The sequence below is a fragment of the Pseudorasbora parva genome, chromosome 1 (assembly GCF_024679245.1).
Source record: "Pseudorasbora parva isolate DD20220531a chromosome 1, ASM2467924v1, whole genome shotgun sequence".
Classification (NCBI taxonomy): Eukaryota; Metazoa; Chordata; class Actinopteri; order Cypriniformes; family Gobionidae; genus Pseudorasbora; species Pseudorasbora parva.
The window spans coordinates 23005867-23032192 of record NC_090172.1 but is presented as its reverse complement, the minus strand read 5'-3'; the positions used below and the strand labels follow the sequence as shown (position 1 = coordinate 23032192).

At 38.5% G+C, this 26326-nt stretch overlaps 2 protein-coding genes across 6 annotated transcripts in view; both read left to right on the top strand.

The window, feature by feature from the left end:
• Positions 1–2858, top strand: part of LOC137065170 (SH3 domain and tetratricopeptide repeat-containing protein 1) — a 32843-nt gene extending 29985 nt beyond the window's left edge. For all 4 annotated transcript variants that reach the window (XM_067436853.1, XM_067436925.1, XM_067436788.1 and 1 more), the window contains one exon: positions 1800–2858. In XM_067436853.1, coding sequence (XP_067292954.1) covers positions 1800–2066 — 267 coding nt within the window. In that variant the 3' untranslated portion in view covers positions 2067–2858. The remainder of the gene's footprint in view (positions 1–1799) is intronic.
• Positions 2859–6237: 3379 nt separating this feature from the next.
• htra3b (HtrA serine peptidase 3b) lies at positions 6238–20164 on the top strand. Of its 2 annotated transcripts, XM_067449502.1 has the most exons (9): positions 6238–6960; positions 11589–11688; positions 13599–13821; positions 13920–14114; positions 15453–15485; positions 15793–15907; positions 16033–16090; positions 16173–16268; positions 18703–20164. In XM_067449502.1, the coding sequence occupies exons 1-9, from the start codon at positions 6546–6548 to the stop codon at positions 18869–18871; spliced, it is 1404 nt and encodes a 467-aa protein (XP_067305603.1). In that variant the 5' UTR covers positions 6238–6545; the 3' UTR covers positions 18872–20164. The 2 variants fall into 2 exon arrangements, with proteins under 2 accessions (XP_067305603.1, XP_067305610.1); XM_067449509.1 differs by lacking the exon at positions 15453–15485.
• Positions 20165–26326: the final 6162 nt, after the last annotated feature.

Sequence of the window (26326 nt, the reverse complement as noted above, 5' to 3'; positions counted from 1 at the left end):
GATTTTGCTCAATTTTGTGGACTGATGAGAGTAAAATTGTTCTTTTTGGGTCCAAGGGCCACAGGCAGTTTGTGAGACTACCCCCAAACTCTGAATTCAAGCCACAGTACACAGTGAAGACAGTGAAGCATGGAGGTGCAAGCATCATGATATGGGCATGTTTCTCCTACTATGGTGTTGGGCCTATTTATCGCATACCAGGGATCATGGATCAGTTTGCATATGTTAAAATACTTGAAGAGGTCATGTTGCCCTATGCTGAAGAGGACATGCCCTTGAAACGGTTGTTTCAACAAGACAATGACCCAAAACACACTAGTAAACGGGCAAAGTCTTGGTTCCAAACCAACAAAATGAATGTTATGGAGTGGCCAGCCCAATCTCCAGACCTTAATCCAATTGAGAACTTGTGGGGTGATATCAAAAATGCTGTTTCTGAAGCAAAACCAAGAAATGTGAATGAATTGTGGAATGTTGTTAAAGAATCATGGAGTGGAATAACAGCTGAGAGGTGCCACAAGTTGGTTGACTCCATGCCACACAGATGTCAAGCAGTTTTAAAAAACTGTGGTCATACAACTAAATATTAGTTTAGTGATTCACAGGATTGCTAAATCCCAGAAAAAAAAATGTTTTGTACAAAATAGTTTTGAGTTTGTACAGTCAAAGGTAGACACTGCTATTTTTTTGAACACACCCCTTTCAACTAATTGCCCAATTGCACAGCCTTAAGAGCGTGCATATCATGAATGCTGGGTCTTGTTTGTTTTCTGACAATCTACTGAACCTACTGGTAACTTGTTTGCCATGTAGCAATAAAAAAATATACTAAAAACCTTGATTATTCTGGTTAGTCACATTGTACTGCTATTATTTTGAACAATACTGTATGGGTCAAATAGACATTAGCGGGTGTTCCCATTATATACATTGTATCCAATTTGCATATTCATGAGTCCTTTGGGCAACATGTTATGGAAAAAAAAGTGGGTAACACTTTGTTTTAAGGTTCAGTTATTAACTATTAACTAGTTGCGTATTAGCATGCATATTACTAGGATATTGGCTGTTTATTTTACTACTTATAAAGAACATATTGATGCCTTATTCTGCATGACCTTATTCTACATCCCTTAATCCTGCACAATGCCTAAACTTAAATGCTACAAAAACGACCTTACTAACTATTAATAAGCAGTATATTAGGAGTTTATTGAGGCAAAAGTCGTAGTTAATAGTTAATGTGGGTTCCCCATACTAAAGTGTTACCAAGAAGGCTTATAATGAGAGAAGAAATTGGCAAGATTTTCATAACAATATATAATATTTCATATAAATATTTATGTATAATTTCTTTCCCTATTCACTTGTGTCTCCCAAACGCCCGACAAATATAAGTCCTGGCCTACAGTGGACATGTATGAAATCAATGTTTCATAAAAGAAATTCATATTTTAATTTGAAACCCCATAACATTTTCCTTGAGATATTGATTTATGACGAAGAATTGTCAGATTGAAATGATAAATACAAAGTATTATCATATTTCCAAGGAGTGTTAAATTTGATCACTGAATGAATGTCAGTCATTTTGGAAAGGCAGTTGTCATCGTGGTATCTGTGAAAAGCCCTGACTGTGCTCTGTACTGGACATACCGACTGAAAACTAAATAATTATAGAATTCACTCAAATATAATGTACACTACAGAGGACAAAAGTCTATTCCTGGGTCCCAAGAGAATAATATACGAAATGACATCTCTGTATATCAAATTGTAAAACCTCCTCTGTATCCCAGGACCCATTTGATGCAGCTGGCTATTATCACTTGGCCTTGGCTGCTGCTATGGATTTGGGCAACAAGAGATCTCAGCTGGAGCTATGCACTCGATTGGCCACCATCTACCACAACTTTCTGATGGACCGTGAACTCTCTCTGTTCTTCTACCAGCGAGCGCGAGCTTTCGCTAATGACCTCCACATTCGCCGTATCAACCTGGCTCCAGACTACAGTTTCAGGACCACAGCCCAGTACAAAAACAAAATAACTGGGGCAACAAGATAGAACTGGACTCTGATGGGATATGACACTTCCAATGCATGTTTTGATTTGACTTGTTTACTTTTATGTGCCCGATGTTATCTGTATTAGTTGATTTATTTACGGAATGTCTGACTCATATAACGTTGATTCGTCCAGCAAGTGTTTACTGGAGTGTAAGCAATACAACTTTCAGGCAGAGTTTGCTTTCAGACAATTTTTCAAAAAGTCTACTTGGCACAAAATCCCATAATGCATAACCTTTCTTTTTTCTTTTTCTTCCTTGTTCTCTAAAATGTATAATGAAGATAATCTGAAGATTTTATTCTGGCTGATTTTCCATTCTGTAAAAAGGGTATTACCTTGGGTTGACACGTGCAAGTGATGTCACTGAACACATTACCTCAACAAGGGCTGTTCTGTGTGTACTAAGTGCATAAAAGAACAGGCGTTGTAGTTTTAAATAAACATGTTCATGCCTGGTGAAATATATAACTTGCTTCAAACCCTTCCAGTTGAGTGAAAACAAACCCACTGGCACTGTAGGGTCTAGTGGCTTGGTGGCATTCAAATGTACAGTATGTGCCAAATGTTGACCATGTTGGCACTGATCATCAATAAAAGTGGATTTAATATTGTAATTGCTTAACACTATAAAGTTGCAAGCTTTCTTTACTGGCCAAAACAAACCTTGAGAATAAGTATCAAGATCAGGTCTGCTCTTTTGTTTTTTGTTTTTATCCTATATAAATAAATCTATTGGTATATCCAAACAAACATTAACTCATTCTGGATCAATTAAGCATGTCAATCGGAAGTACACTGGATTTGGCAAGAGTAAGCTAAGATGATGATGTTTTTAATTCATGATATTTACACATGTTGGATTTTTACAGTTATTTTACAGTAAGTTTTTTATTTACAGAATACTTAACTTAATGTCATGTTTTCAGACACTGAATGAATAATGAGTAAATAAAATAAAATATATATTATAATTACAAAAATGTGTAAATGCAGTAAAAAAAAAAAAAAAAATTTTTTTTTTTGTACAACTTAAATGGGACTTATGTAAATTGTTCAACGAATTTCGTGATTACTTACATTATGTTTAAATTGTACTGCCGGTTATTCTGACCAACATTTATGGTAAACTAAAATGTTCTATAATGTAATTTATTTCATTTATGTCATGACTTAATTAAATATATTTGTAAATGCACATTTGTAATGATGATTGCAATTTAGTAATATATTAACGTGAAAATTCTGCAGGGAGCCTGCTTTTTTTTTTTTTACTTTGAAATTTTGTAGTGTACATTTACTACAATTAAACTCAGTTCTTTCACTGATTGGACCGAGATAGCATGAATTTGTCACGTCACAGACAAGGGAAAAGGGTGCGAGGACTCAAGTGCAGAAAAAAGATGATTTATTTACAAAAACAAAACATAAACTCAAAACAAAACCCACGAGGGGGAAAAACACATAATAGAATAATATAAATACAAACTTAAACAAACCAACAGAATCACGGGGAGGACGGAAGACGCAGACATTACACAAGGATCCAACACAGACTGACAAACACAAGGAGATTATAAAGGGAACAAACAAGGCAGATAATGAGGGAGAACAGGTGGGGCAAATAAACCAATAATCAGATAACAAGAAGGGCGGGGTTGACAGTAGCACATGCAAGACATGACAGAACCCACATGTGCACACAAGACAGGACAGGCATGTGACATTACCCCCTCCTTAAGGAGCGGCTACCAGACGCTCCACTAGGGACAGGCGGGACAGACCAGGGAGGGACGGGAGGGACAGACCAGGGCGGGGCGGGAGGGACAGACCAGGGCGGGGCGGGAGGGACAGACCAGGGCGGGGCGGGAGGGACAGACCAGGGCGGGGCGGGAGGGACAGACCAGGGCGGGGCGGGAGGGACAGACCAGGGCGGGACGGGAGGGACAGACCAGGGCGGGACGGGCGGGGCAGACCAGGGCGGCACGGGAGGGACAGACCAGGGGGGCACGGGAGGGACAGACCAGGGGGGCACGGGAGGGACAGACCAGGGGGGCACGGGAGGGACAGACCAGGGGGGCACGGGAGGGACTGAACAGGGGGGCACGGGAGGGACAGGAGAAACAGACAAGGAAGGAACAGACAAGGGAGGGGTCAACAAGGGACACATGAGGAAAACAAAAAGTTCAGGCACCCAGGGCGGCGCAGGGAGAGCAGGACGCCTCAGCGGCGCACGGAGAGCAGGACGCCTCAGCGGCGCACGGAGAGCAGGACGCCTCAGCGGCGCACGGAGAGCAGGACGCCTCAGCGGCGCACGGAGAGCAGGACGCCTCAGCGGCGCACGGAGAGCAGGACGCCTCAGCGGCGCACGGAGAGCCGGACGCCTGGGAGGCGCGGTGAGGGCCGGACGCCTGGGAGGCGCGGTGAGAGCAGGGCACCTAGGAGGCATCTCCTGCCCAGCGGCGTTCACCGGAACAGAGTCCACCGGCATAGGGACAACCGGAACTGGGACCACCGGAACACGATCCACCGGCACAGGGACCACCGGCACAGGGACCACCGGCACACGATCCACCGGCACAGGGACCACCGGAACACGATCCACCGGCACAGGCACGGAGGGAGACTTCCTTCTCCTCCTCCGTTTCAGGACCACTGGAACACGATCCGCCGGTACTGGGACCACCGGAATACGATCTGCCAGCAAAGAGACCACCGGAATACGATCCACCGGTACTGGAACCCCTGGAATCGGGACCACCGGAGCAGGCACGGAGGGGGCTTTTCTCCTCCTCCTCCGTTTCGGGACCACCGGAGCAGGGACCACCGGAACACGATCTGCCGGTACTGGGACCACCGGAATACGATCCGCCGGCATTGAGACCACCGGAATACGCACCATGGAAGGACTGGGGCCCAGGCAGTAGACGAACTCCCAGAACCCCAGATTCCCCATCCTGTCCATCACCCCTGGAGAGAGGGGCATGTCGAGGCAGAGGTTAAAAGTCTCCTTCCACTCTGCCTCGTTGAGCCCAAGATGTTCCACCTCCTTGAGGAACAGTCCTGCAAACTCTTGTACATCCGACCCCTGTTGCCGGATGTACTTCGAGTTGAGGTGTCGCATCACCCGCAGTCTCTTCCCAAACTCCATCAAGGGAGAAAAAAAAAGGAAAACAAATAACAAAGAACAAGTCCTGCTGAGTCCTCAGATGGTTGGATCCTTCTGTCACGTCACAGACAAGGGAAAAGGGTGCGAGGACTCAAGTGCAGAAAAAAGATGATTTATTTACAAAAACAAAACATAAACTCAAAACAAAACCCACGAGGGGGAAAAACACATAATAGAATAATATAAATACAAACTTAAACAAACCAACAGAATCACGGGGAGGACGGAAGACGCAGACATTACACAAGGATCCAACACAGACTGACAAACACAAGGAGATTATAAAGGGAACAAACAAGGCAGATAATGAGGGAGAACAGGTGGGGCAAATAAACCAATAATCAGATAACAAGAAGGGCGGGGTTGACAGTAGCACATGCAAGACATGACAGAACCCACATGTGCACACAAGACAGGACAGGCATGTGACAGAATTATAGGCTACAACTAAAACTTCGGAAATATATTTACTACTTTTATCACATACGAACAGTGTTGGGAGTAACGCGTTACAAAATTAATGCATTATTACAGTAACGTACCCTAATTGTACCCTAAATGTAAGTTTTATAAAAAAAAAAAAACTAAAAAAAATTTGCCAATTAGCCTATATAGCCTATAGCCTGGAGAGCCCACAGTCATTATGCTACCTTTATATCTTCTTCTACTGGTGTAAAATGCTTTGTAGTAGCCTATACTTTGTAATTTTAGTTCTACTTCTTGTTATTTTGGTGAAAGTAGGCGAATTTAAAAGTAATATAGGAGTAAGGTAATGCATTATAATTCTGAGACTGTAATTATTATAACGTAAATAAAAATGGCAAAACCCTTTTCATTCTAAAATAAATTAATGTGTATTGTTAACTTTGTTTTTGAGCTGCAACCTGACGTAAAATAATAGATGAATCGGTTCTCTGAAACGAAATGTTCCAAAGATCCGACTCGCGGAAAGCAATTTGGGTGAAACGAAATTCCCCGCCTCCTCTGGGGAGAAGAGAAAAGCAGACTTCAGTCGAGGATGTTGAGATGGTCGGCAGATGCAGAAGTAACAGCACCATACATCGAGAGGCTTCACATACGGTTTGAATCAGTTGCACGTGAAAACCACCGCGCGCCAAGAGATCAGATTGGATTAGATAAGAAATATTCCTCTTTCTGGGACAACCGCTTCACACAGGTCTTTCAACTGAGCACACAGGGACGAATAAGCCTCATCTGAAAGTCGCTTTTTGCATGGGAAATCTGATGCGTAATGGTGATCTCCAGAGGGCTGTCTGATAAGTAATTCGTTTTTATTTAAACCCCCCAAAATGCGGGTCATTTTGTTTGTTTCGGTAGTTTTTCTTTACATCAAAGATGCTGTCGCGGATAATAAAGTCAAGTGTCCGGAGCGCTGTGATGTGAGTAAGTGTCCGAGCCCGAGCTGTCCGAGCGGGTATGTGCCGGACCGCTGTAACTGCTGTCTGGTGTGCGCGCAGGGAGAGGGCGAGCCGTGCGGCCGCAAGGACGATCTGCCCTGCGGGGACGGTCTGGAGTGTAAGCACCCGTCTGGAAAGAGACTGTCCAAAGGTGTGTGTCAGTGTAGGTACAGCAGTAAAGTGTGTGGCAGTGACGGGAACACGTACGGTAACATCTGCCAGCTGAAGGCCGTGAGCAGGAAAGCGCTGCAGCAGGGTCTGCTCGCGGTCACCAACGCGCACAAAGGACCCTGTGAAAGCAATCAAGGTAAGTGATTTGTGTACAGCAAGATGATATTTAACATATAGGCCTATTAAAATATGTATTTATGAGGTAATTTATGCTTAAACTTTAATCATTAAATGGGATTGAACACAGTCTCCACAAAAAATATCGATGATGGGGTAGCAAAAGTAATCACACGTAGAGTTATTGTAAAAAGTAATTGTTAAGTAATAGTCTTTTTTTTCTCTTTCTTTTTTTTTGTTGAGAAATATAGGATGTATGATATTAGGATAAAACCTCTCTATCAGCTTAGAATGCCAAACACTCTTACATCTTGTACAAACCGTATTTTCTATCTCCTTACACTGCCCCTGCCCCTAAACCTACCCATCACAGGAAACATTCTGCATTTTTACTTTCTAAAAAAACCTCATCCTGTATGATTTATAAGCATTTTGAAAAGTGGGGACATGGCCAATGTCCTTATATTTCACCCTCTCCTTGTAATACCTATGTCATACCCATGTCATTATACACATTTGTGTCCTCATGTGTCACAAAAACATGCCCACACACACACACACACACACACACACACACACACACACACGCACACACACACACACACACACACACACACACACACACACACACACACACACACACACACACACACACACACACACACACACACACACACACACACACACACACACACACACACACACACACACACAGGTGAAGTCACATTTCTTTATAGCACAAGATGTTTAATACAGAAGCCACTTCACAGTGATGAAAATAACAGTTGGTTCTTGTTCTTGAATCTGATTGGTTGAGAGCCTTTTTCCATCCATGTAATATTCTACTATTAATGTTGCAAAATTAATTCATTATAAAGAAACTATGTTCATTCATTTTAGCTGCACACAGGTCTAAAGAAGACTATATTATCATTATTCAGCTCAATTTAGTTCAGTGTTGATGCAGTTCAGTTCAATAAAACAGTGTCAATGTCAAAGTTCATCAATTATGAAACAAATTTCATATAAAGCAATTCTATAAGACAATGGCCTCATTATTCAGATCAATTCTGTCAAAATGTTTTTATTCTCATCCAATAGTGTCAGTGCAGTTTACCTAAATTCTGGGGACAAATTGGTTTACAAACATACTTTAAGAATGTCACAAAAGTGCAGCCAATATCTCTGGGAGCAACACAATGATGACTACTGTCTACTGAGTCTACTGTGTTTTTCGAGCCTTATAATTCCTGCATGCAGAAGATCGAGCTCTAGCGACCATCTCATATCAAAACTCAGAAGAGCCATCATGGGTCTTTAGAACAATAGGAGCATGTCCTCACACTTAACGTGCAAATGGCAGCAGTTTCGGAAATATCTGCTTTGTGCTCTGTAGACCATGGTTTCCTCTGACTTCTCACTGGTGGTTGCCCTTTTGCTCCAATTTCGGACAAGATATACCAACACCCTATAATTTATAATTAAAAGGAAATATCAAACGGTTCCCAGATATATGGGGCAGGAAAAGGGAGGAGGCGCCTATTGGAAATGGTACCACCTCTCTGGAGACACTTTATCAGTCTAGAACTGAATTAAAAGTCTACTGATGGGGTGAAATGATGTGTATCAAGACAGATGACCTGGTTAGCTCTTAGGCCTGTTAACTCCTTAAACACAACAATAATTTGAGGTTTAAAAAAATCAAGCTGGTAACAATTATCCACCCATTAGTTACTGCCTCACTGGCCACTATATTTGGTGAATAACCCAGTATTGAGGCAAGCGGCAAAACTGTAAGCAATAGAACCCACAGAAATGCCTATTTGGAGAGCTAGAGAGCAAACCATTACAGCATTAAAAGTCACATAAATTATAGTCATCATGCTATACTATTTAGGCTACTAAATCTAAAACCTCAAAATAAAACACTAACTGTTGCAATCATTGTATTAAGTAACCCAGTGCCTTAGATGCTGCCCAGATTATGTGATCAGCTGCTCTTCTGATGTCTCGTCTCTTCACCATTTCAGACTGGAAAAAATGAATGCGGAAACTTTTGAGACACATTCATCTTTGGTTTATGCCTGGCTGACTTTGGGTTGAGTGGCATTTTTCAATATTATATGTAATTGTCTAAATAAATTTGCACACGTTGCCAGTGGAAGCTGACTTACTTGGCAGTCATGAAATATTAGAGGTCACAGCTCTGTGATGCAGCCATACTGGAATGTGGTTTTATATGGGGTGTTGCTTTTGATTAATGATTAGCAGTTGAGTGTAACTTTTTTGCATGCTTCTTTTGGTTTCTCACAAAGCTTATATATATATACTCACCTAAATGATTATTAGGAACACCATACTATTACTGTGTTTGACCCCCTTTCGCCTTCAGAACTGCCTTAATTCTACGTGTCATTGATTCAACAAGGAGCTGAAATGTTGGCCCATATTTATAGCATCTTTTAGTTGATGGAGATTTGTGGGATGCACATCCGAAGCTCCACCACATCCCGAAGGTATTGGGTTGAGATCTGGTGACTGTGGGGGCCATTTTAGCCCAGTGAAGTCATTGTCATGTTCAAGAAACCAATTTGAAATGATTCAAGCTTTGTGACATGGTGCATTATCCTGCTGGAAGTAGCCATCAGAGGATGGTGGTCATGGTGGTCATAAAGGGATGGGCATGGTCAGAAACAATGCTCAGGTAGGCCGTGGCATTTAAACGATGCCCAATTGACACTAAGGGGCCTAAAGTGTGTCAAGAAAACATCCCCCACACCATTACACCACCTCCACCAGCATGCACAGTGGTAACAAGGCATGATGGATCCATGCTCTCATTCGGTTTACGCTAATTTCTGACTCTACCATCTACAGAAATCAAGACTCATCTGACCAGGCAACATTTATCCAGTCTTCAACTGTCCAATTTTGGTGAGCTTGTGCAAATTGTAGCCTCTTTTTTCTATTTGTAGTGGAGATGAGTGTTACTCAGTGGGGTCTTCTGCTTGTGTAGCCCATCCACCTCAAGGTTGTGTGTGTTGGGGCTTCACAAATGCTTTGCTGCATACCTCGGTTGTAACGAGTGGTTATTTCAGTCAAAGTTGCTCTTCTCTCAGCTTGAATCAGTCGGCCCATTCTCCTTTGACCTCTAGCATCAGTAAGGCATTTTTGCCCACAGGACTGCCGCATACTGGATGTTTTTCCCTTTTCACACCATTCTTTGTAAACTGTAGAAATGGTTGTGCGTGAAAATCCCAGTAACTGAGCAGATTGTGAAATACTCAGACCAGCCCGACTGGCACCAACAACCATGACACTCCTAAATCACCTTTCTTTCCCATTCTGATATTCAGTTTGGAGTTCAGGAGATTGTCTTGACCAGGACCACACCCCTAAATGCATTGAAGCAACTGCCATGTGATTGGTTGATTAGATAATTGCATTAATGAGACATTGATCATGTGTTCCTAATAATCCTTTAGGTGAGTGTATATATATATATATATATATTAAAGCTTCGTTATTTTTTTTTACATAGTCAAAATTGTGAGACATAAACTAAGACGTTTCTTGCAGTTGTGAGTTTACATCTCGCAATTCTGACTTTTCGCTGAGTTGAGATATGAACACGCAATTGCAAGTTATAAAGTCAGAATTGTGTGATATAAAGTCACAATTATGATAAAGTTAGAATCGCGAGATATAAGCACACAATTATGATTTTGAGATATAAACTAGCAATTGTGAGATAAAAGTCAGAATTGTGAGATAAAATGTAATAACTTTTTTATTTTTTATCTGTGAAAATGAATAGGAAATATTTCTTGAGCAGAAAATCATCATATCAGAAGGATTTCCGAAGGATCATGTGACACTGAAGACTAGAGTAATGATGCTGAAAATTCAGCTTTGCCATCACAGGAGTAAATTACTTTTTAATAATAAACCGTTTTTTTTATCAGCCTTGGTGCCTTTGGGTCATTTTCCATTATTGTTGATGTATTAACACATTTCAGGAGCGTGCAACAACTCTTAATTACAGACAAAACATTAATTAACAAAACATGAATTATTAATTAACAGAGACGGTGATCAAAGCTAAGTATGATGTCAGCGAGGTGTAGTAATTAAAGTCTTGATTCATTAATGATTTCAAATTGTAGGTTAGTAGGACATAAGGGTGTGCATGCAAAGGAATGATGGCAGTATGAGATGCCAACACGGCCAAGAGGAAACAGCAGTCAAGGGAACAACCACCCTGATGTTTGCAGAAAATAACATGCCCTAATTACTATAACTTTACACACTGAACACACTTTCTTCATTCTCTTTCATGCACATACTGCACACCCAAAACAACTCAAGCATGCATGAGGATAAAAAAACACCTACTGATGTTAGACCCAATTATAGAGGAACATTTCCTGTGTTTGAAAAGACTTACTCCAACTATCATCACCGCATGAGATCTGAATCTGCAGGAAAAGAATTTAAACACTGCATGACTGCTAATCATGCCCTCTTGAGCCAGAAATGTTATTCGAGACTATAAAAAGAGCTGCATTAGAAGAAAGCACAGTGCTGCTGGTTTTGCTCTGACCATAGTAGGATTATTAACATGAGTAATTCTTTCTGCTAGTATAGGTCCCACACACCCCAACAGCCCAAGGTACAAATTCAACTTCATTGCTGACGTGGTGGAGAAGATCGCCCCTGCTGTTGTGCACATTGAGCTGTTCCTAAAGTAAGCCCAAACACTTGCAAACACTTTCATGGTGTGGCAGCCATCTGTACAGTGCTTTAAAGAGGGGAGAGGGGGGTGTTTGGCAAACATAGCTGTGTGAAAGTTACTGCTGTCTGTAGTTAAAGGGTTAGTTCACCCAAAAATGAAATTGATGTCATTAATGACTCACCCTAATGTTGTTCCACAGCCATAAGACCTCCGTTCATCTTTAGAACACAGTTTAAGATATTTTATATTTAGTCCAACAGCGTATTGAAGTGTATGCACGTTTGTTTTCAATCCTCAAATAAAGATTCAAACGGTCATGAATCAGTGGATTGGTTCATGATTCGGATCGCGTGTCAAACCGCTGAAATCATGTGACATAACCATTTGAATCTTTATTTGAGGTTTGAAAACAAACCCGGAAGAGAAGACAATGCTGAATAAAGTCGTTGTTTTTGTTATTTTTGGACCAAATTGTATTTTCGATGCTTCAAGAGATTCTACTGAACTACCTTGTTGTCACAGATGGACTACTTTGATGATGTTTTTATTCCCTTTCTGGACATGGACAGTAAAGTGTGCATACACTTAGATACGCTGTCGGACCTAATATAAAATATCTTAAATTATCATTTTTGGGTGAACTAACCCTTTAAGCTTAACATGCTGTACTGCTTTAGCCAAGCTCAATCCAGGATGTGGGATAGGAGTGCGTTATTTTACAGCAATTCACTGCAGAGCAAGTACTCAAACAAATATAAGAGATCAAACTACATAAGATATGTCACTTGATGGTGGATCTGGTGAAGAAGCTGTCAGCGATCAAAATATTGATTTTGAAGATGTTGAAAATGAGTTTTGAGGATATGCTTGAGATGGAGAATATGAGCCAGATGCTGAATGTACTGGGAAATGAGCTCTGATGAGGACAGTGATGAGGGTATAAAACATCTGCTCAAACGGAACCCTTCCCAGCTCCAAAAGTTAACAAAATAGGCTTTATTTTATTCTTCTGTAATTGTTACTTTAATATCAGGAGAGTTTTATATTTTCATGACAGGTAGAGATCCACCTGTGTTAGATATAGATCAGGGTCGCTAAAGACCCGAATATGTAATAATGATTGGTGAAACAGTCATGCATTTAAGGGTTAAAAACACTGGTGGAGAAAGTAAATATTCTTAAATATTCTTCACTTCCATGTTTCTTTACACACTTACAGTAAAATTTTTAAAAGTGCACTTAGTACAATGTAAAATTAAAAGTTTTACTTTTAAGTGCGTTTAAGCATTATGTTTTAATATTTTGTCATGTTTTAAAGAATTACATTCATTTTAACATGTAAAGTACTTGATTACACATGTGCCATGTTTACTGTGTATTTCAATATTATATATTAAGTTAATTGTTAATGTTCTAAATTATAACTTCATTATTACAAATGTTTAATTACAAATATATGTAAATACATGACACAAGTTACTATATAAATTACATAAAAGTATATTTTGGTTTACATTTTACATTTGGCAGTATACTTTTTAAGTCTTAATTAAGTGGGTCAAAAAGCACTACAATTCAGCTAACCGCATTTATTATTCATTGAATTTATAAAACATTAATTTAGCTGCAATTAACATACAATTAAGTGTCTGAAAATGAACAATCATAATGATCTCTTTACTATTTCATTCTCCATTTTCTTTTTCACAAAGGAACAAAGCTTCTTCATCAGATCCACCATCAAGTGACTTATAATGTAATATGAATAATGAATTGATTGATATTTAACTTGAATGAAAAAATGAATGAAAGACCTGAATGTTTAAGGGTTAAATACATTTTGAATCACTCAATGCAAGTGTATGAAACTAAATAGTGTGAATTTTGTCAAATGCCTTTATATGTTCACTTTTTCCCCTTAGCCACCCCCTCTTTGGTCGGACAGTTCCGCTATCGAGTGGTTCTGGTTTTGTAATGTCAGAGACTGGGCTGATCGTGACTAATGCCCATGTGGTGTCCAGCACCACATCTGTTTCGGGTCATCAGCGACTCAAAGTACAGATGCGTGATGGGGATGTGCATGAGGCCACTATCAAAGACATTGACAAGAAGTCTGACATTGCCACTATCAAAATCAACCCACAGGTAAGATAAAACTGCAAACTGATTTACTGCATTCAACGAACAATCTTACAAAAGCCAACGTGTGTTTAATCGACTACTTCTTACGTCCCCATTGGCAGAAAAAGTTGCCTGTTTTATTGCTGGGTCACTCTGCAGACCTGCGCCCGGGTGAGTTTGTGGTTGCCATTGGCAGCCCGTTCGCCCTGCAGAACACAGTGACGACAGGAATTGTCAGCACCGCACAGAGAGATGGGAAAGAACTGGGTCTCCGTGACTCAGACATGGACTACATCCAGACCGACGCCATCATCAACGTAAGACACAGAATAACGCATGTTAAGAGTCTAGCTGGGTGTTGCGTAAGAACTCTTGGAAACTTCTGAAATTCATTTCTGAAAGTAATGCTTATTAGTAATTTGTCCATATTATGTAAATTATAATAAGAGCTGAGTTGAACATAACTCCTCAAGTATTGAACAAAAAAATGTATTGTGAGAATTTTTTTTTTAAATCAAAGTCTTTACCTATTAAAGTCAATCATCTTTTGCTAGCGTTGCTTTTATTTTTGATTATCAGGATTTATGATTGCATTGCTAGAGTTTTCTAGCCTGACGTGGTCATACTCAATTCTAGTCAGAATATGAGTCTGAAACTACTCCATTGGGCTGTGATTATGGGGCGTTTCAACCGAACCAGAAAAGACCTCAATTGGATAGACCTACAACCAATCAGAGCAACGGAGCGACAAGTTAGTTGTCAAATGTCAACAGAGCTCAACTGCAGTGTGTTGCCAATTTCGCGGTTTTCCTGAGTTTTTTTTTTCCATGTCCGCGGGTTGAAGCGACCTTATTTATGTGATATATAGACTCAAGATTGTGAATTTTAGCAGGCAACCTTGCCAAAATAACACATTTTATCCCCCAAACGCCATTTTTATTTCGGAGACCTGCCCCCGAAAAGCTATTGGATACTATTTATTTGAAGTCTAAGATTTTTACATTATTTTCCGTTTTGGATTGATATTTTTGTCCAATTCTTGAACATCTTGAACATTTATGTTCAGTAAATTTGGCACATAGCCCACAGATAGGTACTGTATGTCAAATAGTTTGAGCACCAATAATTAACAATAATGAATATTTAATTTGATCTTCTTGATCTTATTTAATTTGATCTCTTGAATATTTAATTTGATCTTACTATATATATATATATATATATATATATATATATATATATATATATATATATATATATATATATATATATATATATATATATATATATAAAAATTTGTTTTTGTTTCAATTTTGGAGTGATTTTAGATAGCATAAAAAAATTAAGTAAAAATCTTCCACTCACTGAGAATCACTGTTTTACACATTTTGGCTTATTTTTGTTCAGTACTTTAACATTTATGTTCTTTAATTTGGGCAAAAATCTAATCCCATATGTGTAAAACAGTTTGAACACAATTTTTTTTTTTCTGTTCTCAGTGATTTTAAGCGTGGAAGATTTTTACTTTACTTTATGTTTATGAGTTATATTTTTGTTCAATACTTGAAAATGTATGTTCTAATCCCATATAGATAAGGTATGTGTAAAATAAGGCATGTGTAACACCAATAATTCACTCTTTTTTCTGTTCTCAGTATGGGAACTCAGGTGGACCACTCGTGAATTTGGTAATTATTTCATACTGTGATATGTGCCAGTTTTCTCTGATTCAGGAATAGCTAACCTAAAAATAAAAATTCAGTCAATGTTTACTCTCCCTCATGTTTTTTATTTTCTCTTCTCTTATGAAGCACAAAATATGATTTAAAGAATATCCACTCTTTTCAATATAATTTGAATATTTCAGCCTGTGCCTTCTGTGTTTCACAGAAGAACAACATGAGCTTAAGGAAATGATGACGGAATTGTCTCCTTTTAATACTCAAACACACTAATATTGTATTTAATTTTTCTTCTTAATTTGTCTTCTATAAGGATGGGGAGGTGATAGGAATCAACACCCTCAAGGTAGCTGCAGGAATCTCATTTGCCATTCCTTCAGACAGGATTACTCAATTCTTAAATGATTCATTGGGAAAGCAAAACAAAGGTACATGGGGCAGCTTTTGTACAAGGGGAGGTCAGAGTATTGATTATCTGATAATAAACATGTTTTATTTTTTAGAACCATTCTTGCTGGGTTAAATGTGTTAAAACTTTGACATATTGTTTCAGAGACAAGATCAGTGAAGAAGCGCTTCATTGGAATCCGAATGCTCACCATCACGGAAGCGTGAGTAAACCTCATGTAAATGAACACCGCTTTGCTGTTCAGTGTGTGTGTGAATGTGAGGCATTCTGTCTGTCTCCTCCAGTCTTGTGGAAGAGCTGAGGCAGCAGAATCCAGATTTCCCTGATGTCAGCAGTGGGATCTACGTCCATGAAGTGGTTCCTCACTCCCCTGCTCAGAAGTAAGCATCAGCCAAACCAGATGATCTGTGGTCTTTCAGTTGTGGTTGTGCTTCAGAACTCCCAGCCAAGAAGTTTGATCTATGTCTGTGCTCTGTGGATGACAACCTTTTGAAGAGTACAACCAAAACGAAATGTCAGATTTGTACAAGACAGGTTTATTATCATTAGCATTTCTTACAATGCATATTCTGGAATTAGGATAAGCTTTGAAGACATACGAATGTCGAATTAATTCCTGCAAACATGACGATGTTATTTAATCTATTAAATGATCTCTGAGATATTTCTTAATATCTGCCGCCATCCATGGCAGCATTGACAATTTTAGACCCCTCGGGCTACTTTAATTTATCACACCGCATACTTGCTCGCTCTTATTTCATAAAAACATAACTGGCTCCATTTTGACTGGAAGTCATTCATTTCTACAGTAGATCCGTAAGGGTGCGTGTAGTTGCAACCATATGTGTTTAAACTACTAAACTATTTAAAGTTCTGTGGCAAGACTGGCCCGACCGGATGGAATATATTCAGACCCAGTTAATATGTAGTTTCTTTAATGTAATAACATTGAAATGAATAATTTGATACACTACACTAATTGGGCATCGTTTATGAAACTAACATACGACAGTAAACGTATGGCTGTTTTCACGCAAAACTTGGCATTTATCAAAATCTCACATCAGGGTCTCAGCTTGTGAACGCAGGTTTTTAGGTCAGCGTGAAGTTGAGTGCACGTGCAGTATAGCAAATCTTACAGAAAATTACCTTACCTTACCTACCTTTACCCACCAAACCTGTAGGCCTATCCTTAGGGAGACCGTACATAAAATGTGACCCTGATATTGTAAAATGCATAATTATTTATGTTGATTCATTTTTATGTTGAACGCATTTTTTCAAAGGTATTGGGCAGTCTTTTATTTTGCATCTGAATATATTCATAAATTCATTATTCGTTCGAGCTTCCAATGATGAATAAGCTGTTTTACAACCATTTTGAAAGTTCCATGCAAATGCCACTTGATAGAGGAAACTTTGGAAAGTTATTTTGTACATTGTAACAGTTGCAAACTGCTCCAAGACTTGGGTTGAAGATCCAAATGATTGTGACAATCCAGATTTTCAATCCATATAACGATCGAAAGGGGCCAAATTATTGGGACAATCCAGAATCGGAATCCATTTAATGAGCAACGGGTCCAAATTATTGGGTTTAAGATCCAAATTATGGGGTTGAATATCCAAATTATTGGGACAATCCAGAATCGGAATCCATATAATGAGCAACGGGTCCAAATTATTGGGCTGAAGATCCAAATTATTGGGCTGAAGATCCAAGTTATTGGGTTGAAGATCCAAATTATTGGGACAATCTTGAATCGGAATCCATATAATGATCAACAGGTCCAAATTATTGGGCTGAAGATCCAAATTATTGGGCTGAAGATCCAAATTATTGGGCTGAAGATCCAAATTATTGGGCTGAAGATCCAAGTTATTGGGTTGAAGATCCAAATTATTGGGACAATCTTGAATCGGAATCCATATAATGATCAACAGGTCCAAATTATTGGGCTGAAGATCCAAATTATTGGGCTGAAGATCCAAATTATTGGGACAATCTTGAATCGGAATCCATATAATGATCAACAGGTCCAAATTATTGGGCTGAAGATCCAAATTATTGGGCTGAAGATCCAAATTATTGGGACAATCCAGATCCGGAATCCATATAATGATCAACGGGTCTAAATTATTGGGCTGAAGATCCAAGTTATTGGGTTGAAGATCCAAATTATTGGGCTGAAGATCCAAATTATTGGGACAATCTTGAATCGGAATCCATATAATGATCAACAGGTCCAAGTTATTGGGACAATCCAGATTCGGAATCCATATAATGATCAACGGGTCTAAATTATTGGGCTGAAGATCCAAATTATTGGGACAATTCAGAATCCTAATCCATATAACGAGCAAAGGGTCAAAAAATCTAAATAAGCAACAAGGCATAAACGATAATCCAAAATAGAGGCAAAGAATCAAAAACCCAAGACAAAAGAAATCTAGATATTTCTCCGATATGCAGTGTACAACATACAAGACTTCACAAAGAATGAGTGAAAACACAGGGCTTAAATAGGCATGCATTAACATGATAATGACAGGTGGAAGTCATCAAACATTCAATGAGTCCAGACAATGGGTTATGGGAATTGAAGTTCATGATGGAAAAGCTAGGGAGTGAGGAGGAGAGCCCTTGGCCAGCGTTCATGGGCAATCTTGCTGGTGGATGTAACAGTAATGGACAGCTCTAAGCCTGCATTTATTTGGCGATACTGACCGACTGGCTGTATGATATATCCCTTTACAAATTTAAGGATAAAATTATCTACGACATATATAATTTCTCCAATTGTGTTTCAGAGGGGGCATCAGAGACGGTGACATCATCGTAAAGTTAAATGGAGAGCCACTGATGAACACCAGCGACCTGAAGGAAGCGCTCAATCAAGACACGACTCTACTGCTGGAGGTGCGCAGAGGCAACGATGATCTGCTCTTCAACATTGAGCCTGACGTCATCATGCAGTGATGTCTCATTTACTCAGAATGTGAAGCTTTAAACATTTTGATCATGTCAGTCATGCGCTGTCACGGCCAGAGGAATGTCTAACATCCTACTATGAAACACCAAGGACCTCTTTTACACGCTGAGAGGAATCTACCCTTGAGCTTTCACGTCTGCCAAGAGATTTTATATGAAAAGCATTTCATAACAGCACACTCTCTTTGAAGCAGGTTTGAAGCGGAGAATGATTCAGTTCATGGCAAATATGAAAAACTTGCAGTACTGTATTTTGTAGAGAAGACAAAGCTGGTGATATTTTTGAAGTTTTATACCAGAAATAGCAAAAAATTAAATATAAGAATATTTAATAAACAATATAAATATTCATAAATAACCACATAACTATAAATATATAATTAATAACAAATAAATGAAAATGTTTGTTTATATTTTTTGTTTTTATTTAAATCTTATACATTAGTATGTGGATTATCTTAAAGCTACACTGTGTGATATTTTCCCCCATCTAGAGGTGAAAAGGTATATGACCATCAGTGAATATTAGTTTCTGTTCCTCTCAATTCTGATTTCGTTTTAACTCCTACGGTGGCCGATTTAGTCCAAGATTAACATGGCATTCCCTCTCTTCACATTCGACACGGTGCCATCGAGTGTTAAAACGCGAAAGGCGAAGTTTGAATTTATGGGTATGTCCCTCTTTGGCTAATGTACTTTTAAGGTTTGATTGGCAACATGGCGACCAGCATTCGATATTTTCATTGGCATATTATAAACTTACGAGAATACTTTATTACTTGAAAGAAGTAAATATACATTAATGAGCACTTATTTTTGAAAGAACAAAGTGTTTTCAGCTAAGAATGAACTAAAAAAGTTACACAGTGTAGCTTTAATAATACTTTGAAAGTAATTCATTGCTAAAACTTCATTGTAGCACCAGTGGCAAGAATCAATTGCTGTGCAAGATTTTTAAATACATTTTATATAATTTCTGTATAATAAAATATGATTTTTTTATACGGTCATGTCCAATCAAATGTTGTGTGCTTTTTATACGCAGAGATCACGTGAGACGTCTTCTGTTCATGTAATCTGTTTATCAGTCTGTATATGCTCTATTCATGTTCCTGTTTGTCTCAAATGTCTTCAGCATGTCATATGACTTGATTATCATTCTATCACATATGCTCTTATTTTTGGTTCTCTTCAGCTGGATCTATGAATGTTGGACCTATGAAATAAAACTTTCTCAGAAAAGAATCATTTGGCAGATTGGTGGATGATAAAGTAGGCTATAGGCCGATTTGAAATTGAAAGAGCAGTTAATGCAGCTAATGTAGATTAAAGAAATCATATTATGTGAGTTACATATTATAAAAGAAGTAAAGTCTGTCAGGTCTACTGATTCATGATGTTTGGGTTGGAAATTCAGGGATCCAGAATACCTCTCAGAACTTTCCAGTAGGCTACAGGATTTTTCTCCAGTCCTCACAGTCGAGACAGGACTTGTGGATCACAAAATCCAGACATGACATGGCTGCATATTTGAAGCTGCATATGATGATTTTACAGCTTATTCATCAAAGTAAGCCTGTCTCTTTGAAGATCATCAAGATCTGCGCATTTAATCGTATGCATCCAAATTCGTATACTCATATTTTTTAATGTCATTTGGTAGTAGTGTTTTCTAAGAAAAAGTACACTTCAAATACGCTGATGATGCACTTATTTAACCAAAAAAAGTGTGGGATGTTAGACACTTCTCTGTTAGACACAATCAAGAGTCACAGCTTTCTGTAAGTAGCGGTGGGCTTTAATAACCAATTCATACACAAGAAAGTAAAGTGCATAAATATAGTGCATACAATGTTATTTGGGACACAAGTAAAGACTTATGATTGTTGACTCTTTGCCAATTTCAAACTAAAGAGATTTTGAAGACACAGTAAACTGTAAAGCAATTCATCATCAATGGTTAAATATAAATCTTAAAGTCACAAGCACATTTGCTTTAAATATGTATTTTGATATTTGATAGATGCGAAATGGCTCCCACCCCTGTCTGCTGTAATTTTTCAAGAATACCTTAAATGTTGTATTTTCTGAGATGAAGGGCTTTAGAAAGCCGTTCTATAAATGGAAAGCTTGTCATGTTGCAGATGTGCAGTCTGTCTGAAAAAATAAATTAAAAAAAATCCTGTATTTTCCAGTAGGTCCCATATACAATTTTAAGGGGTCATGATGACATGAGAAATTCTAAATTTTCTTTGACAAATATGAGTTAATTGTACCATTAAAAAAAGCAAGTTTTATTGCTTAAATTGTTCTCTGTAGTAATGAGCATTTATTTAACCAAGATCCAAAAAATGGCTTGTGTCGATATTGTGGGATTGCCCAAGGGGGTAATCTAGCACTCGGAAAGCGTTCCTCCCATTGGGGCGGCCATTGCTAACCAAGCCATCACCTGCTGTTAGCATCCCATTCATTTCTGAGTCACTTTGACAGCGAATAACTTTACATCTGAGGCGTTTAAAGACTCCATTTGTCCATTGTTTATTTCTAAAAAAACACGACAATGCATAAAAGGCTCCATTACCTTGTATCTTACAAGCCTTGTATCTTATCTTGCATCGCCCCCTAGAAGCTATTTTTGTAAAAATAGGCTAACGATTGCGTCATAACCAACGCGACTCTGTCGCACAGTTGAGAAATTACCGTATAGACAGGAGGAGACGCTCAGAAACAATTTTTTACTGTCTATGAGGCAGTCGGGGGGACGTGGAAACAAAGTCCGATAAAGTCAAGGGAGAAGAATGGGGAGAAGCCCATAGTGAGCCAAAAGCAACGGGAGAAAATATTTAAATAACGTGATTCAGATTTCACTTTTCACAACTACTAGAAGACCTACAACTGTCAGACAGGTTGCTTACGTCACATCTACGTCGTCAAGTTCAGTCTGAGCCTGCGCAGTTCGCTCAGCCATCAGGAAGTGAGTGCCTCGATTGGCCTCATTTTCCGCCGTTGAAGTCTATGGGCTAGCTCTGTCCATTTCTTTTACTGTCTATGATAGCATCACACCATTGGCCACGCCCACTTGCTCTCAGTCATTTAACAGCTGACACTTGTCTCCAGCAGAGCATCACAATATACAGAACTTCTGACTGACTTGTGCTTGAACTACTCTCGAAAACAGGAGAAATGGAGTTTGCATCGCCCTCAGAAAGACCCCAGTGTCAGGAACAAGTGGTTGGTTTATTTTTATTGGTGTTTTTAAATCGGTTCAGGTGATTATGTTTATTCAGAGCATTTGACTGCAGACTGTTTTGTAAGCGAGGTGCAGAGTAATGAAAAGTTTCCATGGCAAAAGAGAAGCAAAGAAACCATGGTTGAAAGATAAAGCAGCCTACTATATTGAATCTGACATCAGCTACATCTCAAAGCGCAAATAAACAATTTCATAATGCTTTGTAAATGAGGGTTTTACATAGATAATGATTTCTAAGCACTTACTCATGTGAAATAATGTGGAATACTTCAATATTCCAGTCATAACAGTGGCCATTTGCTGACAAGCCTTAAAGGGTTAAACCGAAATGAAAATTCTCTCATTAATTACTCACCTTCTTGTCGTTCCAAACCTGTAAGACCTTCATTCATCTTTAGAACACAAATTAAGATATTTTGGATGAAATCCAAGAACTTCATTCAACAATTTCTTCCCTTCCATGTCTGTCTTCTACGCTGTTCACATTGTAAACACAGTGCACCGTTTCTGGGTTCAGAACACCGGCTTGTTTTGGAACAACATGAGGGTGAGTAATTAAAGACAACATTTTAATTTTGGGGTGAACAAACCCTTACAACTGATAATTTCAGACAGAGGGCCAGAATGAGGGTAGAAAATATAACAGAAATAAATAAATAATAAATTTATAAAAAGAACATTTTAAAATAATTAAAGAATACATGCCATGACTCTTAAATGCTTTTCCTCAGAAATGTAACAACTTTCCAGATTTGCAGTTGTCAAACATGCTGATTTAATTTGCCCTTAAATCTGACTAAAACCCAAAAAGAAACACACACTTATACAGTATATATATATCATATGAAGTCATGTAATTTGTGCTGAAGCACAGCATTTAGGCCAAACCACATGTGACCATGGAGGAAATCAGGATCGAGTCTTTCAAGAGTTAGGATAAACAGAAACTTGACATTGGGTCAGCAGATGACTAGCTCTGTTTGGGTTTATCATATTAGTATGGTGTTGTGGCTAAAGTGCTATGCCAACACACCCAAGCGGTTTAACTTAGAACGGATCTTGCTGTCTACAAGCTTGGTAAATAAAGACATGGTATGAAGAAATAAATTAAACAAAGATGTGTTACACAGGGTGTGTTGTCCTGTAATAATATTCTATGCAGCTAATTGCTAATTATAGTTCCTAAAGTGCATGCCAGACATTGGTTCCACTTCTAAACATGGTCTGAAACCAAAATAGCTAGTCTACATTTTTACAGTATTTCTATTTATAAGTGTTATAAAGGGTTATAAGGATTTCCTTTCAGCCATTGGGACTACTAAAAGTACTGTGGTATCAGATGGTAATGTACATGTAATATACACTATAGAAGTGTGTGTGTGTGTGTGTAAGGATGTTAATTCAGTTAGACACGCTCTTGCAGAAACACAAACACAGACTTGACACTGAAGTGCGCACTTTTGTCCAGAGTCATCGCCAGAGACGTCAGGTTAATGTGTGGAATTCAAATCACACACACAGTGTAGCAGGCACACAAAGAGTGCACAAAAGACGACAACATAGCAACAAGTGCTGAGAATAAGATGCTAAAGAGGACAAATCCACAATACAAATATTTTGTTAAATAAGTCTGTGTATATGTTTGGCAGTGTAGGAATTCCACACACTGTAAAACAAATTGTTGGGTTTAACTTAAAAAAGTAAATAACCTGGTTGCCTTAAAATTTTGAGTTTATTGAAATTAAAATTTTGAGTTGATACAATGAGGGAAATTTGTTTAATAAATAGAAACTCAAAATATTATTGTATCTGAACCACATAAAAAAATTGATAAATCATGAAAATAGCATTATTTGGCAATAACACACACACTATTACCCAATATGCTTACAAAATATTTTAATAATATTCTAATAAAGGTTGTGGAATCTCAAAAAATGTTTATTGTATTAACTCAAAATTTTTATTTCAATGAACTCAAAATTTTAAGGCAACCAGGTAACTTTTTTTCTAAATATTTTTTTACAGTGCAATCGTAGTCTTTAAACCTTGATCTGTATCTAAATAATACATCCAAACACAAGTGAAACATCAGGATAAATCATTAGAATCCCTAGATCAGTTTAGGATTAAATAGCTTGGCCAATAGCAAGATCTACCATATTCGCATTAGCAAACCACATTCATACTAATCATAACAACTTCTGAAATAGCTTTTAAGGTTACTTCAGTTACCGTTACTTCAGTTCAGTTGTGTAAACTGTGTAAAGTTAATCAATTATGAAGCAAGTTCATTTCACCTAAGCAGCAAAATGCAAAAATGGCACTTTTCAGCTCAAGTCAGATCAACGTTGATTCAATCCAGTTCAGCGTCGATCAAATCCAGCTATAAAGCAGCTTTAGTGTCACCATCCAGCTCAATTCAGTTCAAGTTTTGTTCTCATCTGACTGTAATATTATTACTAAATATGAAGTGAATTTTTAAACTCCAACTAAGCAAGCCAAAAGCGATAGCGGAGAGGAACCCAAAGGAACCCGTTAAGAAAAACCTTTGGAGAAACCATTTACCAGTTCTCCTCTGGCCAAATGAACAAACATAATGTGATTCCAGGCTGCATCGTATCAGATTTGTGGATTGGAATCTTTCCATCTCAAAAAAATAAATAAAAAATCTTTATAGTAGAAAAACATTCTACACTTTTTTTTAGAACTCTTCACTGAAATGTTCTTAGGGGAAACTAAAATGGTTCTTCTTTGTAATTGCTACAAGCCCCCACTCTTGGAACTATTATTCCCAGTACAACTCATTTGTAAAGTATCCAGTTTTCTAATAAAGTGCTCATTCTCTGTTGGTTGCATGCATGCAGACAGACAGTTTTTTTTAAACATTCTCACCTGCACTTCCACTTAAAGGACAACTCTGGCGAATTTTTAAGTTTATCTTGATCATTATATCTTTGTGAGTACAGAAAAAAAAATGAACCGGATTGGTGCTTGCAACACGGAGTTATTACAGTTAATGCTCAGAACCCCCCATCAGCTAAAACGGCAGCTTTAGGGGGCATACACATAAAGGGTGTATTTGTGCCTCTTAACAGACACAAAATGCAATTAAAATGTCTGTCCAACATGAACAGGTCCCTCACATGACAATGAGATGTGTTTAGCCACTAGTCACACTTAGTCACACTTAGCGGCTATCTGTGTCTCGCGCTGAAGTCCTGCAGTAGACGGAAAAATAGTCCAGTTGAGGAAGAGCGTCGTGTGTATAAAGAGGCTCTGCTCATCGGCTCGTTGGTCCTCAGTATTGAACGTGTCCGAGAGAAACTGTTTTCGAATCTGTTCTGCTGATCCCGCTGCTCGTTCAGTTACTTGCACATGCTCAGTATCAGCTGCTCGTGAGTTCATCGGTTCTCTCAGCAAATCATGTCTCAGTTCAGTGAACGGTTGGATTTACAGCATATAATTCAAGACAGTTTATTTCGGAGGGACTGTCAGTCATGTAAGAAAGTGAGTAACTAAAGTATCGTGTGCGATCAGCGCTGATTTGCAGCCACTGTGGAGGTAATGTACACTTTATTTTTCCTTCCATTTATCCTTCCATTTGGGCACACACGGCTTGAGGAAAGATGCGCAGTAATTTAAAATCTTGCTTTACACACACAAAGTTCTTCCCCAACTGGACAAGAAGCATTTCCTCCTTTTTTCTGTCTACCGCTGAGTCCCCACTGGACTTCAGCGCGAGACATAGCTAGCCGTCTAAAACATTAAGACAATGAGAATTGAATTTAAACAATGGCTAACTGGCTAAACACATCTCATTGTCATGTGAGGGACCTGTTCATGTTGGACATAGATTTTAATTGCATTTTGTGTCTGTTAAGAGGCACAAAGACACCCTTTACGTCTGTACTCACAAAGATATAACGATCAAGATAAACTTAAAAATTTGCCGGAGTTGTCCTTTAACAATGGTCCATCTTCACCCAAATCCATTAGATGTCAATAGCACCTGTGTTAAGAGTGCTAATGCACTGCACAGTAATCTTTAAATGGGGAAAACCATCTCTGAGTCAGGCATCTCAATTATTATCAGTTTATAGGCTAATGGTTTAATTCAATATTCGAGATGTCAAACTACAGCGCTTTCTGATAATATACCATACAGTTGCACTGCATTCATATTTAAATAA

Excerpts from the sequence above, each read along its gene's own strand:
- htra3b (XM_067449502.1), top strand. The coding sequence starts at position 6,546 with ATGCGGGTCATTTTGTTTGTTTCGGTAGTTTTTCTTTACATCAAAGAT. Across the intron at positions 11,689-13,598 it reads CACATTGAGCTGTTCCTAAA|CCACCCCCTCTTTGGTCGGA; the intron begins GTAAGCCCAAAC and ends TTTTCCCCTTAG. Across the intron at positions 15,486-15,792 it reads GTGGACCACTCGTGAATTTG|GATGGGGAGGTGATAGGAAT; the intron begins GTAATTATTTCA and ends GTCTTCTATAAG.